The sequence below is a fragment of the Ovis canadensis genome, chromosome 5 (genome assembly GCF_042477335.2).
Source record: "Ovis canadensis isolate MfBH-ARS-UI-01 breed Bighorn chromosome 5, ARS-UI_OviCan_v2, whole genome shotgun sequence".
Lineage (NCBI taxonomy): Eukaryota > Metazoa > Chordata > Mammalia > Artiodactyla > Bovidae > Ovis > Ovis canadensis.
Genome location: NC_091249.1, coordinates 28,561,300 through 28,577,821, shown reverse-complemented (window position 1 = coordinate 28,577,821; position 16,522 = coordinate 28,561,300). Strand labels below are relative to the sequence as shown.

The window sequence follows — 16,522 nt, the reverse complement described above, 5'->3', positions numbered from 1 at the left end:
GAAACTAGATTAACAGAGCCTGTCTCTACTTGAGCTTCCCAGGTGGCGCTAGTGGTAAAGAACCCGCCTGCCAATGCAGGTTGGACTTAAGACACACGGGTTTGATACTTGGGTCTGGAAGATCCCTGGGAGAAGGAAGTGGTAACCCCCTCCGGTATTCTTGCCTGGGAAATCCCAGGGACAGAAGAGCCTGGTGGGCTGCAATCCATAGGGTTCACAAAGAGTGGGACACAACTGAAGCGACTTAGCATGCACAAGCACATCTCCGTCACTAATGGTAATGCTGACAACTCAGTGCCTGGCTCAAACATTTGTAGAACAAGTGAAGGAATCCACATCACTTCCACCTTTAATATTTCATTCCCACATTTCAGGTGGGAAAACTGGGGCCGCCCAGGTGTATTCACAAACACACACCTCCGCCCCTTACTCCCACCCCCACCCCCGACAAGTCCAGTCACTCCTTCCCCAAGCAAACTCCTAAGTCCCCTGTGCTGTTGGCCTAAAGGTGGGGTCTGCCTCCTTACGAGGCGGGACCAAGGACTTTCCACCTTTCTATTGGCGTTTCTCCCTTTGGGGCGGGACCTCTCTAAACCGGCGGTCTTGATTTGCTGTCTCCCTGGCGGCCCGTGACCCGGAACATCTCTGGGCAACATGGCGGCGCCCAGCGGCAAGATAGAACGGGCAGGGATTCCGCGGCCAGCCGCGTGAATAGGTAGGTTGCACGTGGGGAGGCAAGCGCGAACTTCTGGGCACCGGGGAGGCCCGTTCTGGGCTGGCAGTGTGGGAGGGAGGCTTCGGAGGACCCCGGTTTCCGGGCCAGGGCACCATGACCTTTCGGCGTACCGGGCCGGGTTGTGCCGGCAAAAGCCGCACTCAGCTTACCTACCTCTCCACGTCCCTAATTTCCAGTTTTGCATATGAGACAGCTGAGGCTCAGAGAGATTAGAGCCGTCTTTCACGGTCACGCTTCAAGTCGGCCGCTAGGTTGGATTTCGACCCCGGGTCTGTCGCTGACACCCAAAGGAGTCAAAATCCTGGCAGCCAGCCTCAGAGCTGCTGTAGGTCCATCCTGCCTAGGGGTTCAGATTTTTAGAAGTTTGGTAGAAATTTAGCTCTTCCTGATTCAGCTGACACTTGTTGGGTACCTACATTATACCAGGCACTGTCCCGGGTGCTGGAGACAGCAATAAGGCAGACACACACACACACACACACACACACACAGACACACACACACACACACACACACACTGGAGACAGCCATAAGGCAGACACACACACACACACACTGGAGACAGCAATAAGGCAGACACACACACACACACACACACTGGAGACAGCAATAAGGCAGACACACACACGATACAGCAATAAGGCAGATACACACACACACACACAATCTTCCCAGGGAGTCAGACATTGAACAAATCATAAATAAGTGAAACGTGATTTCAGATGCTAATAACTGCTTAAAATGCATTCATCAGGGTAATGGCAGAGACTGGTGAGCTGTCATCTATGGGGTCGCACAGAGTCGGACACGACTGAAGCGACTTAGCAGCAGCAGCAGCAGCAGCAGGGTAATGGGGCTTTAGATTGGGAGTGGGGTGGTGATCAGGAAAGGCTTCTTATTTGACTATAGACCTGAATGACCAGAGACTGATCTGGGGGAATAAATTTCTGAACAGAGAGAAAAGCAAGTTCAAAGGCTCTGAGATTAGAATAAAGCGAACTTGTTTAAGAAACAAGTATAGCTGGAGCTACCAGTAATAAGAAAAGAGTTTTGAGGGGCAGATTCTGATTTAATTTTGTGTGCTGTTTCAGTGATTTTAGGCAGAGAACACTAAATTTACTTTACATTTTAAAAAGCTCCCTCTGACCACTGCAGGGAGAAATGACTGGAGGCAGGTAAGGAAAGAAGTTGAGACTGGATAGGTGAAAAGAGATCATGGACTGGAGTGGTGGCCTGCAGATGCAGAGAAATGGATGCATTTAAGATGAATTTGGAAGCAACAGGAGTAGCTGATGAATTGGACTGGGGGAGTGAGGGACACAGTGGACTCAGAATTCCCAGGTTTGTGATTTGAATGACTAGCAGTGGTGATGTCATTGGCTAAGATGAGGAGGGACACGTTTAAGCAGGGATATGATTTGGAGCAAAATAAGTTTGAGATGGCTGGGGAAAATACCAAAGTGGCAGTTAGGTCAGGAGACTTGGGTTCAGGACTGGTGATAAACATTTAGGAGCATCAGCACATCATCATTTCTAAGACCTTAACACACAGAGGAGAAACCTGGAGTTTTGTTAAAATGCAGATTCTGATTCAGTAGGTCTGGATTAAGGCTGAGATCTGGCATTTCTAATAAGCTCCCAGATGATAACACAAATGCAGCTGGTCCCATAGATACTCTTTGAATAGCAAAGGTTTAGAATAAGGTCTTAATCTCAGGTGGGTGTTAGAGTCATTGTGGTGCTTTAAAATGCTAATACCTGGGCCCTACCTCTATATATTTTGATTCAGTATATCTGGGGTATGGCCTGGACATGGGAATTTTTTAAAGCTCCCAAGATAATTCTAATATGAACAAAGTTAAAAAACCATTAGCGCTGCCTACAGGAATACAGAGAGGAGAGGAACACCTCTTTTGGTAGTTGAATGATGTCTTAGGGTAGCAGACAGATAAATTCAGAACGTGGGATTCTTCACAGCCTTATTACTCAGAATTCGGTCTTCAGACCAGCAGCAATCAGCATCACTTGGATGTTTTTTAGATGTACAGTTTCTGGTTCCACTGGACCTGCTGAATCAGGATCTGCATTTTAATAAGATCCTCAGTGATTCATCTGCACATTCAAGTTTGCAAACATTGCAGACTTTAGAGAAAGAAGCAGGGCTTGCTGATTGGCTAAAAAAACAGGCCTGGGTGCTAGGAAGAAAATCAAGAGTGTCAACATGGGAGGAGGGCCTCACCCATGCGAGATAATTCTGAGAAATTGAGCAAAATGAGGCCAAAGAAATAATCACTGGCTTTGTTAAATGGAGAACACACAAGGGGTCTTTACAGGAGTGGTGTCAGTGGAGTGGCTGGGGCAGCAGCCAAGTAGGAAAGAGTGAGAAGGGAGTGTAATATGCAGACACCTCTTGGGAGAAGCCGAGCTATAAATGGAACAGAGATGTGGAGCAGAGGCGGAAGGAGATGCTAGAGAAAGTTTAAATGGTGGTAAGAGTGAGCCAAATACTTCCCAGCTCATTTTATGAGGCCAGCATCACCCTGATAACAAAGCAAACAGATATGACATGAAATGAAAACTCTAGCCCAGGTTCTCTTATGAATATGGATACAGAAGTCCTCAACAAAATACTTGCAACCCAATCTAGCAGCAAATAAAGAGAAATACAGCATGACCAAATGGAATTTATCAGAGAAATGCAATGAGTTTAACAGTTGAAAATTAATGTAATACATGATATTAATAGACTAAAGGACAAAATTCACATGAGTTCAATAGATGCAAAAAAAAAATCATTTGACAAAATATAATGAATGCCCTTTTTGATAAAAATACTCAGCATCTAGTAATAGAAAGGAATGTCCTCAACCCAATAGGTCATCTGTGGACAATCCTATGGCTGACATCATAGTTAATGACGAAAGACTGGATGCTTTCCCCCTAAGATCAGGAACAAGGCAAGGATGTGCACTCCGGCCACTTCTATTCACCTTTGCACTGGAGGTTCGGCAAGGACACCTGGGCAAAAAAGAGAAATAAAATGCATCCGGATTAGAAAAGAAGATGTAAAGCTATCTCTGTTTGCAGATAACATGATCTTGGATGTAGAAAATCCTAGGGAATCCAATTAAAAATATATTAGGACTAATGCAAGTTCAGCAAGGTTGCAAGATACAGGATCAACATATAAAAAATAAACTGTGTTTCTATACACTAGCAATGAACAATGTGAAAATGAAATTTCACAATAGCTTCATATAGAATAAGATACAAATAAACTTAATAAAAGAAGTAAAGGGCTTCTACACTGAAAACTGTAAAATACTTTTAAGAGAAATTAAAGAAGATCTAAATAAATGGAGGGCTTCCCTGGTGGCTCAATGGTAAAGAATCCGCCTGCTAATGCAAGAGGTGCAGGTTCCATCCCTGGGTCAGGAAGAGCCCCTGTCAAAGGAAACCCACTCCGGTATTCTTGCCTGGGAAATCCCATGGTCAGAGGAGCCTGGCAGACTGCAGTCTATGGGGTCTCAGAGGAGTCGATCACGACTTAGCGACCAAACCAACAACAACAAGTAAATGGAAAGGTATCCCATGTTCATGGATCAAAAATCTTAATATTCAGTCAGTTCAGTTGTTTAGTGTGTCCCACTCTTTATTTCCCAAATTGATCTACAGATTCAACACAATCCCTATCAGAATCTGAGCTTTTTTTTAATCCAGAAATTGACTGCTGATTCTTGAATAGCCAAATAATATTGTAGAAGAGGAACAAAGTTGTAGGACTTAATGCTTCGCAATTTCAAAACTTACAAAGCTACAATAATCACAGCAATGTGTTACTACTCAACATATAGATCAACAGGACAAGGATTGAGAGCCCAGAAGTAAACCCTTACATTTACGGTCGGTTCATTTTCAATAGGAGTTAACAGGGAGAAAAAAATAGCCTCTTCAACAAATAGTATTAGGACAAGTGGATATCCATATGAAGTGAACCCCTTCCTCACACCAGCCATTTAGAAAGATTAATTCAAAGTGGATCAAAGATTTAAATGTAAGAACTAAAACTCCTAGAAGAAAACAGAGGCGTAAATCTTTATGACCTTGAACCAGGCAATGGTTTTTTATGACCTTGAACCAGGCAATGGTTTTTTTGGATACAACATCAAAAGCACAGCTATAAAAGAAAACCAGAAAACTGGACTTTGTTGGAATTAAAACTGTGTGCTGCTAGAGAAGGAAAGGGCAACCCACTTCAGTAGTCCTGCCTGGGAAATCCCATGAACCATGGAGCCTGGTGGGCTATAGTCTATGAAGTCGCAAAGAGTCAGACACTTAATGAGCACACACACACACAATAGTAATAACAACTAACACTCAAAAAACATTTCCTAAGAGCCTTTCCTGTTCTAAACCTCTTATTTAAACAACAACAACAACAAATTGTGCTGCAAATAATAACATGAAAGTGACAACTCAAAGAATGGGAAAAAGTAGTTGTGAACCATAAAGGTCTAAGTGACTGAATTGAACTGATCCAGAATGTGAACAACTCAATAAAACCACTCAATAGTAAAAAAGGATAAATTACCTAATTTTCAAATGGAGAAAGAATCTAAATAGACATTTCTCTGAAAAAGATACACAATGGATAGTAAGCCCATGAAAAGATGCTCAACCATTACTAGTTTTTAGGGAAATGCAAATCGAAACCACAATGAGATGCCCACTTCACACCCACTAGGATGATGTCTATAATCAAAAAGGCCGACAGCAACAAGTATTGGCAAGCAGGCAGAGAAACTGGAATCCTTATACATTGCCGGTTGGGATACACTGCTGGTGGGGATGTAAAGTGGTGCAGCCGCTTTGGAAGACACTTTGGCAGTCCCTCAAATGATTAAACATAGAGTTACCATATGTCTAGGCAACTTGATTCTAAGTATATACCCAAGAGAAGTATAAATATGTGTTCACACGAAAACTACACAAGTGTTCATAGCAGCAACAGTCATAATAGTCAAAAAGTGGGAAGAAGCCCAAATGTTCATCAGTTGATGAATGGGTAAATAAAATGTGGTTAAATCCATACCATGAACATATTTTTTTGGCAGTTGAAAGGAAGTCTGTTAGATGTTACAACGTGGATAAACCTTGAAAACATGTTAAGTGAAAGAAGCCAGTCACAAAAGGGCACATATTATATATGATTCCAATAATACAAAATTCTCCAGGCAAAAATACTGGAGTGGGTAGCCATTACCTTCTCCAGGGGGTCTTCCTGACCCAGAAATTGAACCAGGCCTCCTGCATTGCAGGCAGAGTCTTTACATTTAGGTTACAGGGGAAGCTCCATGAAATTTCCAGAGGACACAGTAGATTAGGGGTTGCCTAGGGTTGACTGATGACTGCTAATGGATATAAGGTTCTTTTTTGGGCTGAGGGGGCATCTGCGGCACTGCCCTCACAGGAGCCCCCTTCTCTCAGGTAACTGCTAATGGATATAAGGTTCTTTTTGGTGGGGGGCAGTGACAAGCATGTTCGAAAATTAGATTTAGTGACGGCTGCACAATTCTGTGAATATACAGTCGACCCTCGAACAATGTAGTGGTTAGGGGTGCCAACCCTCTGCACAGGTAAAAATCCAAATATAACTTTACAATTGGCCCTTCATAGCCATGGTTCCACATCCTTAGATTGAGCCAACCACAGGTCACACTATACTGTAGTATGTATATATTGAAAAAAAAATCAGGGACATCCCTGGTGATCCAATGGGTAAGACTCTGCTCCCAAAGCAGGGGGCCCAGATTCAGTCCCTGGTTGGGGAACTAGATCCTGCATGCCATAGCTAAGATTCAGCACAGCCTATATATATATTAAAGTCTTTATTGAATTTGTTTTGGTATATTTCTGTTTTTATGTTTTTGGTTTTTTGGCCATGAGGCTCCTGGAATCCTAGGCATGTGGTATCTTAGATCCCCAACTAGGGATCAAACCTGCATCCTCTGAATTGGAAGGTGAAATCTTAACCACTGGACTGCCAGGGAAGTCCCACATAAATAAATATGAAAAAGAAACAAGTCAGCCTATAAGTGGACCCATACAGTTCAACCCAGTGTTGTTCAAGGGTCAACTACTGAAACCACAGTTAGTTTCATACTAAGGGTCAACTCTATGGCATGCAAATAAAGGTATTAAAACAGAATGACCTGGCAGGGAGGGGAACCAATGCAGAAGCAAATTCCTCCAGACAGTAAAGGATCTGGTCCAGCAGAACAGGGACCCCGATTGTGATCATCACTCCTGCTCCACTCTGTGGGTGAAGAGACCCGTGGAGCCAGTGCGTTAGCCATGCCGTCAGGGACATGGCCTCTGCCCAGGAGAGAGGTCTCATCGCCTTCAGCAGGTGGGCTGCCAGACTGATGCTGTCTCTTTTCTCTTGCCAGGTGGTTGTCCAATAGGCAAAGGCATGAGCTGGGCTCAAGCCATCCTGCTGGCCCGGGGCCTCTCTCGGGGCTGGGGGGGCATCTGCAGCACTGCCCTCACAGGAGCCCCCTTCTCTCAGGTAACTGCTAGTCTTGGGGTGGGGGCAGGAGGAGGAAGAGGCAGGCAGGCCTGGGATCTGCTCCCAAGTCCTCACTATGCACCCAGTGAAGCCAGCTTGGAGAGCAGAGCTGGGAGGGGAGGAGGTGGGGGTATTTGCTGGGGACTGGGTCTGGGCTGGTCTGTCTGCTCTGAGCGCTAGTTGAATGTCTCTTACTCATTGTGCTTAGTCACTCAGCTGTACCCAACTCTTTGGGACCCCATGGACTATAGCCTGCCAGGCTCCTCTGTCCATGGGACTCTCCAGGCAAGAATACTAGAGTGGGTTGCCAAACCCTCCTCCAGGGGATCTTCCCAACCCAGGGATCAAACCTGGGTCTCCTGCATTGCAAGCAGATTCTTTATCCTCTGAGCCACCAGGGAAGCCCAAGAATACTGGAGTGGGTAGCCTGTGCCTTCTCCAAGGGATCTTCCTGACCCAGGGAACAAACCGGGGTCTCCTGCATTGCAGGTAGATTCTTTACCAACTGAGCTGTCCAGGAAGCCCCTCTTACTCATTATTATTATTTTTTTTGTCTGTACCACTTGGCTTGCAGAATCTCAGTTCCCTGTCCAGAGACTGAACCAGGGCCCCAGTAGTGACAGTGCTGAAACCTAACCACTATTCCACCAGGGAGCTCCCGTGTCTCTCACTCATTTTAAGAAGTGTTGATGGACTTCCCTGCTGGTCCAGTGGTGAAGAATCTGCCTTACAATGCAGGGGATGTGGGTTCCATCCTTGGACTGGGAAGATTCCACATGCCCCAGGGCAACTAAGCTGGCACGCCACTAGAGAGTTAGTGGGCCACAATGAAAGATCCTGCATGCTTCAACTAAGACCTGACACAGCCAAATAAATCCATGCATAGTTTTTAAAAAGCGTTGGTGTCCCCATGGGTGAGGGTCTTAAATTCAAAATTAAGAAGGTCTGAGGTGAGTGGATTTGGGTGGTGACTCTGGTTAACTCCTACATTTACTTGTAAAGATGTGAGCAGAAAATCGAATTTCCTTCCCTTACCCTAAGTGATCATGACCATAAATTACAACAAGGATGATGATGACGGTGACAGTATTAATAGCTCCCTTACTGAACACTTCTGGTGGCCCAGACCCTGAGTTATGCATTTCATTTGCATCATCTCATTTGTTGTGTCTCCCCTTCTTTGGGGCATTCTAGAATTTGCTTTTCTACTTTTTGCCCTATGCTCATATCACCTGTAGTAGTGCCTCAGTTCAGTTCCGTTCAGTCGCTTAGTCATGTCCGACTCTTTGCGACCCCATGAATCGCGGCATGCCAGGCCTCCCTGTCCATCACCAACTCCCGGAGTTCACTCAGACTCAACGTCCATCGAGTCAGTGATGCCATCCAGCCATCTCATCCCTGTCGTCCCCTTCTCCTCCTGCCCCCAATCCCTCCCAGCATCAGAGTCTTTTCCAATGAGTCAACTCTTTGCATGACGTGGCCAAAGTACTGGAGTTTCAGCTTCAGCATCATTCCTTCCAAAGAAATCCCAGGGCTGATCTCCTTCAGAATGGACTGGTTGGATCTCCTTGCAGTCCAAGGGACTCTCAAGAGTCTTCTCCAACACCACAGTTCAAAAGCATCAATTCTTCGGGGCTCAGCTTTCTTCACAGTCCAACTCTCACATCCATACATGACCACAGGAAAAACCATAGCCTTGACTAGACGGACCTTTGTTGGCAAAGTAATGTCTCTGCTTTTGAATATGCTGTCTAGGTTGGTCATAACTTTTCTTCCAAGGAGTAAGCGTCTTTTAATTTCATGGCTGCAGTCACCATCTGCAGTGATTTTGGAGCCCCCCAAAATAAAGCCTGACACTGTTTCCACTGTTTCCCCATCAATTTCCCATGAAGTGATGGGACCAGATGCCATGATCTTCGTTTTCTGAATGTTGAGCTTTAAGCCAACTTTTTCACTCTCCACTTTCACTTTCATCAAGAGGCTTTTGAGTTCCTCTTCACTTTCTGCCATAAGGGTGGTGTCATCTGCATATCTGAGGTTATTGATATTTCTCCTGGCAATCTTGATTCCAGCTTGTGCTTCTTCCAGCCCAACGTTTCTCATGATGTACTCTGCATAGAAGTTAAATAAGCAGGGTGACAATATACAGCCTTGACGTACTCCTTTTCCTATTTGAAACCAATCTGTTGTTCCATGTCCAGTTCTAACTGTTGCTTCCTGACCTGTATATAGGTTTCTCAAGAGGCAGGTCAGGTGGTCTGGTATTCCCATCTCTTTCAGAATTTTCCACAGTTTATTGTGATCCACACAGTCAAAGGCTTTGGCATAGTCAGTAAAGCAGAAATAGCTGTTTTTCTGGAACTCTCTTGCTTTTTCCATGATCCAGCGGATGTTGGCAATTTGATCTCTGGTTCCTCTGCCTTTTCTAAAACCAGCTTGAACATCAGGAAGTTCACAGTTCACGTATTGCTGAAGCCTGGCTTGGAGAATTTTGAGCATTACTTTACTAGCATGTGAGATGAGTGCAATTGTGCGGTAGTTTGAGCATTCTTTGGCGTTGCCTTTCTTTGGGATTGGAACGAAAACTGACCTTTTCCAGTCCTGTGGCCACTGCTGAGTTTTCCAAATTTGCTGGCATATTGAGTGCTGCACTTTCACAGCATCATGGAATTCCATCACCTCCACTAGCTTTGTTCGTAGTGATGCTTTCTAAGGCCCACTTGACTTCACATTCCAGGATGTGTGGCTCTAGATGAGTGATCACACCATTGTGATTAGGTTGTGAAGATCTTTTTTGTACAGTTCTTCTGTGTATTCTTGCCACCTCTTCTTAATATCTTCTGCTTCTTTTAGGTCCATACCATTTCGTCCTTTATCGAGCCTATTTTTGCATGAAATGTTCCCTTGGTATCTCTAATTTTCTTGAAGAGATCTCTAGTCTTTCCCATTCTGTTCTTTTCCTGTATTTCTTTGCATTGATCGCTAAAGATGACTTTCTTATCTCTTCTTGCCTACACTTTCACTTTACCTGAATTTTTTTTTTTTTTAATCTCACCTAAGCAGGATATTGGGATGGTTATTGGGTGCAGTAGGACTGAGGGCTCCAGTCTCAGCTCTGCTGCTTTGCAACTTCATAACACCAGGTATCTTGTGTCATCTCCTTGGGCCTCAGTTTCCTCTTCTGTAAAATGGGTACACAAAGAGGCACTCCTCTGATGGACAGTTGGAAAGATTAAATGAGCCTCACTCTCAGAAATGCTCCACAATGCTTGGAATAGAAGACTATTCCATAAGGGGCTTCCCTGGAGGTCCAGTGATTAGGACTCACCTACTGCCAGGGCCCAGGTTCTATCCCTGGTTGGGTAATTAGTTCCCTCAAGCCATACAGCACAACCGAAAAAAAAATAAAAGGACATTTGTTGACTGCAAGGGAGCTGAGACAAGAAGGCCGAGCCTCCTCTTGCTCCACTTTAGCTGGGATTATAGGTGGTGGGCAACTCAACTACATGTGTCTGCAAATGGCCAGAAAATACCTTGAGTATTAGCTTTTGAATTACAAATTACAAATGAATTTTAGCAAGTAGGCAAATTCTCAAACATGGAATCTGCAAATAGTGAGGACCAAATATATATATCAGCCTTTTTTTTTTTAACACAAATGGGATGCTACTGTACACACCGTATCACACTTTCCTTTTTTTCATTTAATGATATACTTTGGAGCTCACTCCTGGTCACAGGACACCTCCTCCATGTGTCTTACAGCAGTGGGTGCCCCTTGTCCAGGTTCATGGCCACTTTCTTAATTTTTTCCTTGCTGATGCACATTTGGTCCATTTCCATTGATGCAGCGGATGCACAAATGTCATCTGAGGCAGATATGTTTAGAGCAGTCGGATTTAAATACCGGATGCAAGAGTGCTGTGTCAGAGGGCGTTTGTTCATCACCGTGGTGAACAGTGCCTCCACTGGGATATTACCATAGCTGTCTGGCTATGGTAACTGGTAACTTTGTGATGGCGCCTGGTCGTGGGTCTGTAACCAGGGCACCACAGTTCTTCGGAGGCCATTAGGGATGCCCGCTGGCACCTTTCCTAGCAAAGAGCTGGCCAGGCAGTCCCCCAGGGGCACCAGGAGGTGCCAGGTTCCAGCGGTGGTTCTCTATCCGCAGGTACCACCCCAGGCCCCACGGGGCCTCCACTGCAGTGCAGCCGCCCACAACCCTGACTCGTCGCTGGTCCCACGCCCACCCGAGCCCCCCAGGCGGCCAGTCAAGGCCCTGGCAGTCCACGAGGAGCTGTTTAGGCCCGCGCTGGATGGGGCACGAGACAAGGCTAAGTTCGTGCGGGCGGTGCAGAACTTTGCCGAGTACAACGTGCACAAGCGCGGCCACGTGGACTTCATCTACCTGGCCCTGCGCAAGATGCGCGAGTACGGCGTCGAGCGGGACCTGTCTGTCTACAACCTGCTCCTTGATGTCTTCCCCAAGGAGGTCTTCCGGCCTCGCAACATCTTCCACAGCATCTTCCTCCACTACCCACGGCAGCAGGAGTGCGGGATTGCCGTCCTGGAGCAGATGGAGAACCACGGTGAGGCCCGCAGGCTGGAGTGGGCCCAGGGGCTGCCTCCTTCTCCCATGTCCTGGCCCTCTTCCCACTCCGTGGTTCCTCGGCTCTGACCTCTCTGTCTCTCAGTCTGGAGTCCACCTCTGCCCACCCATCCCCCATCTCTCCGTCATCTCTCTCTCCCGTCATCCCTTCCCTCTTCTCCCTCCCTGAGGCTCTGCCTGCATCTGCCTGGCACAGGGGTGATGCCCAACAAGGAGACGGAGTTCCTGCTCTTGCAGATATTCGGCCGCAAAAGCTACCCCATGCTCAAGCTGGTGCGCATGAAGCTGTGGTTCACCCGCTTCAAGAATATCAACCCTTTTCCCGTGCCCCGGGACCTGCCCCAGGACCCCGTGGACCTGGCCAGTTTGGCCCTACGGCACATGGAGCCTGACCTCAGTGCCAGGGTCACCACCTACCAGGTAGTCACCCCTGGCCAAACCCTCAGCCACCTCCCCAGGGCCAGGCCCCCTTCAGGAACTGGAGTGATTCTGGAAGACAGGCCGATTCCCTGGTGGAGCCTTCTCTAGATTCCAGGGCCCTTGGCTGGGACCTCTGCTCCTACCCCACCTTCCCACACTCACTGTAACTTGGGCATGGTCTTCCTGTTCCTTGAGCAGTCTGTGGCAGCTCCCTTCTCAGTGACGCAGCCAAGGTCATGCAGACGGTGGCAGAGGCAGGATTTTCACACAGGTGGGCTGCAGGGTTCCCTCCCCATGAGCATCTCCAGGATCAGTGGCTTTGATCGATCTGATAGAAGCAAGAAGGTGGTGGTCTTGAGTGATGTGTGGGAGGCCCAGTCTTTAGGCCTCAGAGGGGCCCTGAATCTCACTAGAATCCCCCTTCCCCATTTCCCTCTCCCCTGCCCCCCCATAGGGGCTGTGGGGGCCACAAGTGTCCACCCTGCTTTCCTTACAGATGCCTTTGCCAAAAGACTCCCCCGATGCAATGGATCCTACAGAGACCCACATCGTAGGTAAGGTCTCACGAAGGGAGGGCATGCCGCATCCTCACTGAGCCTGCTAGGAGGGCTCTCTGGGCCCTGGGGCACAGCCCCTGAGCCAGAACTACCCCCCATCCCCACCCCATGTGTGTGTGTCTCCACACCAGGGATCCAGAGTCCTGAGCAGCAGAGTGCCCTGGCCCGCCATGACCCAGCCCGCCCAATCTTTGTTGAGGGCCCCTTCTCCCTGTGGCTTCGAGACAAATGTGTCTATTACCACATCCTCAGAGCTGACTTGCTGCCTCCGGAGGAGCGGGTGAGAGCCCAAAGTGGAAGTCAGGGCAGTGGGAAGAGTGAGTTGGCTCAGAGGTGTGGAGGGGGATGAGGGGATGGGGGGACGGGAGGGCAGGGACCAGGGAAGAGGCCACAGGTGGCTTCAAGATCCGGGGCCTCTGACTTTGCCTGCACCACCTCCCTGGGGTAGGAAGTGGAGGAGATTCCAGAGGAGTGGAACCTCTACTACCCGATGCAGCTAGACCTGGCCTACGGGAGGAGCAGCTGGGATGACTACGAGTTTAACATTGATGAAGGTAAAAACCAGGACAGGTCAGATTCTGAACACTGCATGGGACGAGGTACCGCCTCTGGAGTGGAGGGCTGAGAGCCAGGCCAAGACCTAGTCCAGTTACGACTCACCCTCACAGACCCAGCAGAGGCCCAGGTACACACATACACACACACCCTCACAGACCAGGTACACACACACACACACCCTCACAGACCCAGCAGAGGCCCAGGTATGTACACACACACACACACACCTGTCAGCCCTCTGTCACTTCCTTCTTCAAACATCTGTGGAACATCCCTGTGCTGGCTACTGAGCATGACCAGGACGGGTCCAGTCCATCCCCTCAGGTCAGTGGTGGAACAGACACGTTACATTCTTGGGGTCCCCAGGAGGAGGTACACAACTCAGTCTCTGGAGGGGGTCAGGAGGATTTCCAGTGGAACCATGAAGAATCAGGAGGCGTCACCCAGGTGATGCGTGGAATGGGCAGGCTAGGTGGAGGGGATTGTGTGTGCAAAGGCTTGGACATACACAAAAGGCAAAGGGAGCTTAAAGCGTGTGGGCGTGAGGGGGCTGAACAAACTGAGGGCCTATCTCTCCCAACAGTGGAGGAAGGGCCTGTCTTTGCCATATGTGTGGCGGGTGCCCATGACCAGGCCACGCTGGCCAAGTGGATCCAGGGCCTTCAGGAGACCAACCCAGCCCTGGCCCGGATCCCGGTGGTCTTCCGCTTGTCAGGGTCCTCCGGGGAGCTCCTGGCATCCTCAGACCTGGAGGAGCCGCCCCCACCCCCACCCGAGGGCCAGGAAGAAGAAGACACTCAGCAGCGACAACAGCAGGGCCAGAGCTGACCCTGGGCGGTCATGAGAGCATAGTCCGCGGACTGGTGTGGAGGCATGAGATCACCTATGCGTGTAGAGCAAATAAAAGTCTTCCTGCTTGGGGCTGCCTTGCCTTCTCTCTGGCAGTGTGGTGTCCCTGCCCCTTAATGCTTGATGTCATGCCTTTTCAAGGGCTTTCCCGAACTGACAGCTCCCTTGTCATCCCTGCAATGCATTCAGGATAAAGGTACAGAGGAAGAATCCCCTACCCCCCGGGGGTCTACGGGTTCTCTTCGCTGTTTCCTCCTCGATCAGCCTCATACTTTCAACTACCCCTTCCGCCTCTTGTTTACTCAAAAGTTTAACAAGGGATTAAGAACAGGGGGTTGTTGCAAGCGTTTGTCGCGCGCATGCGCAGTTTCTGCTCTCGGTCTCCTTTTGACGCCGTGGGGCAGTGAGCGTCCATCAGAAATTTCCCGCCGGCGCGGAACATGCGCGCCACTTCCGGCCGGGCTCCTAACAACGGGGGAGGCTGGTAACCAGGGAGGGGGGGATGGCGGAGCGGGCACCGGAGCCCGAGGCGGAGGCGGAGGCTGAGGCGGGCGCAGGCGGGGAGGCGGCCGCCGAGGAGAGCGCTGCGGGCCGCAAAGCGCGGGGCCGGCCACGGCTTACGGAGTCGGACCGGGCCCGGAGGCGGCTCGAGTCCCGGAAGAAGTACGACGTGAGGCGCGTGTACCTGGGCGAGGCGCACGGGCCCTGGGTGGACCTGCGGCGCCGCAGCGGCTGGAGCGACGCCAAGCTCGCCGCCTACCTCATCTCGCTGGAGCGCGGCCAGCGTAGCGGCCGCCACGGGTGAGGGGGCCCGGCCTGAGGGTGGGAGGGAGTGAGGGAGGAGACGCCCCCATCCCCCGCTGAGCCTGGCCCCGCCCCATTTGCCCCCAGGCCCCGCCCATGGCACCTGTGAGCCCCGCCCGGCGCCCCGGCGGCCGGCCTGGGTCTCCGACTGCAGGTCCTGGGACGCGCCTGGCTCGCGGCCCCACCTCCCGTCGCTCCGACTGCCCAATCCTAGGACGCGTCCAGCCTCTCGAACCGCCTCCTGGGCCCTTGGCCCCGCCCCCTAGGGCTCTGGCTGCCCAATCCTGGTATGGGACCCACCTCCAAGCATTCTAACGGCCCAATCTCTGGAGGGGCGGCCCCGCCCTTCTGAAGCCTCACGGTTCTGAGGTCTCCACTGGCCCCAGGAACCTCAAAGGCCTCATCCCCTTAAACCTCCACAGTGTAGCCTGGGGCTGTGACTGAACATCCCAGGGCTCCCAGCTCTAACCGTCCTGAGGTTCCAGTGACCCACCTGGCATTTCATGGGGTCCACTCCCAGAAACCAAGGCCGCATACTCCCAGAGGACCCCTTACAATCCCTTAACCTCTTGGCTCTTGAGGAACACGTCTGCCTAGGGAGACTCGGGTGAAGAGGAAACCCCAAGTTAGTTGCTCAGGTGGAGGGCAGAGGTCTTTATGGAACCTTGGTCTTAAAAATGACCTGTAAGGAAGGAATTTTTCTCTTTCTGCCTTATAGGTTGATATGATGATTAAATGAGTTAAATTACACCCAAATGCTTAGAACAGTGCCCGGAACATAGTGAGCTGTCCGGATATTAGCTGTTAAAATGTTTGTTTCCTATCGCAAGCAATGCTGCAACAAAACCCTGATCTGCCCTGGTTTTCACTTGTATACATTCACACATTTCTCTCAGAGGAGATTCTGGGGATCAGGAGTCAACCAGAACCTGCTGAATTATACCCACTCCCTCCGCAGGGTAGCAGGCTGGCTTATATGCCCAAGAAAGAGCAGGGCAAGAAATGCTAGGAGCTTATACAACTTTAGGCCAGTGTCACAACTACTTGGAGTTTCTGATTCAGTTAGTCTGGGTAGAGTTGCAGATCCTATATTTTTTCTAAAGAGCTGAAGCTGTTTAGCTGGAGTTGAGAACCGCTGGCCAGAGGGAGCCTCAGGAGGTTCCTAAGCTGAAATTGATGTTTCCAGAAGCTTGTCTGGCCGAGCTGCAGCTGTGCGAGCCTGCAGGACTGGGGCAGGGGCACTGAGACACCCAGGCTGTGTGTGGTGTGGCAAAACCTGGCCTCAGGGCACGCAACATATGAGTACTCCAGAAAATACACTCAGGGAAGTTTCTTCTTTTAACCTGCATGGCATTTCTGTGTGGGAGGCACTGCAGTTATCCCCACTTCACAGATAAGAAAACTGAGGCCCAGAGGGGACA

The 16,522-nt window shown here is 49.4% G+C and overlaps 2 protein-coding genes and 1 long non-coding RNA gene across 6 annotated transcripts in view; 2 read left to right on the top strand and 1 right to left on the bottom strand.

Annotated features, from left to right (window-relative positions):
* Nucleotides 1-570: 570 nt before the first annotated feature.
* ECSIT (ECSIT signaling integrator) lies at nt 571-14,392 on the top strand. Its single transcript, XM_069589284.1, has 8 exons — nt 571-715; nt 7,186-7,304; nt 11,476-11,893; nt 12,110-12,333; nt 12,830-12,887; nt 13,022-13,170; nt 13,339-13,444; nt 14,032-14,392. Exons 2-8 carry the CDS (start codon nt 7,209-7,211, stop codon nt 14,274-14,276), a joined length of 1,296 nt encoding a protein of 431 aa, XP_069445385.1. The 5' UTR covers nt 571-715; nt 7,186-7,208; the 3' UTR covers nt 14,277-14,392.
* On the bottom strand, nt 3,405-15,307 carry LOC138440199 (uncharacterized). Its single transcript, XR_011256965.1, has 4 exons — nt 15,205-15,307; nt 12,496-12,661; nt 11,713-11,871; nt 3,405-3,754 (listed from the first exon to the last, which is right to left on the bottom strand). It is a non-coding gene; the product is annotated as an uncharacterized lncRNA (long non-coding RNA).
* Nucleotides 14,661-16,522, top strand: part of ZNF653 (zinc finger protein 653) — a 14,996-nt gene continuing 13,134 nt past the window's right edge. The window contains exons 1-2 of one of the 4 annotated variants that reach the window (XM_069589282.1): nt 14,742-15,098; nt 15,189-15,388. In XM_069589282.1, coding sequence (XP_069445383.1) covers nt 15,198-15,388 — 191 coding nt within the window. In that variant the 5' untranslated portion in view covers nt 14,742-15,098; nt 15,189-15,197. Of the gene's footprint in view, nt 15,099-15,188; nt 15,389-16,522 lie in introns of all 4 variants that reach the window. The other 3 variants (XM_069589280.1, XM_069589279.1, XM_069589281.1) reach the window with 3 other exon arrangements.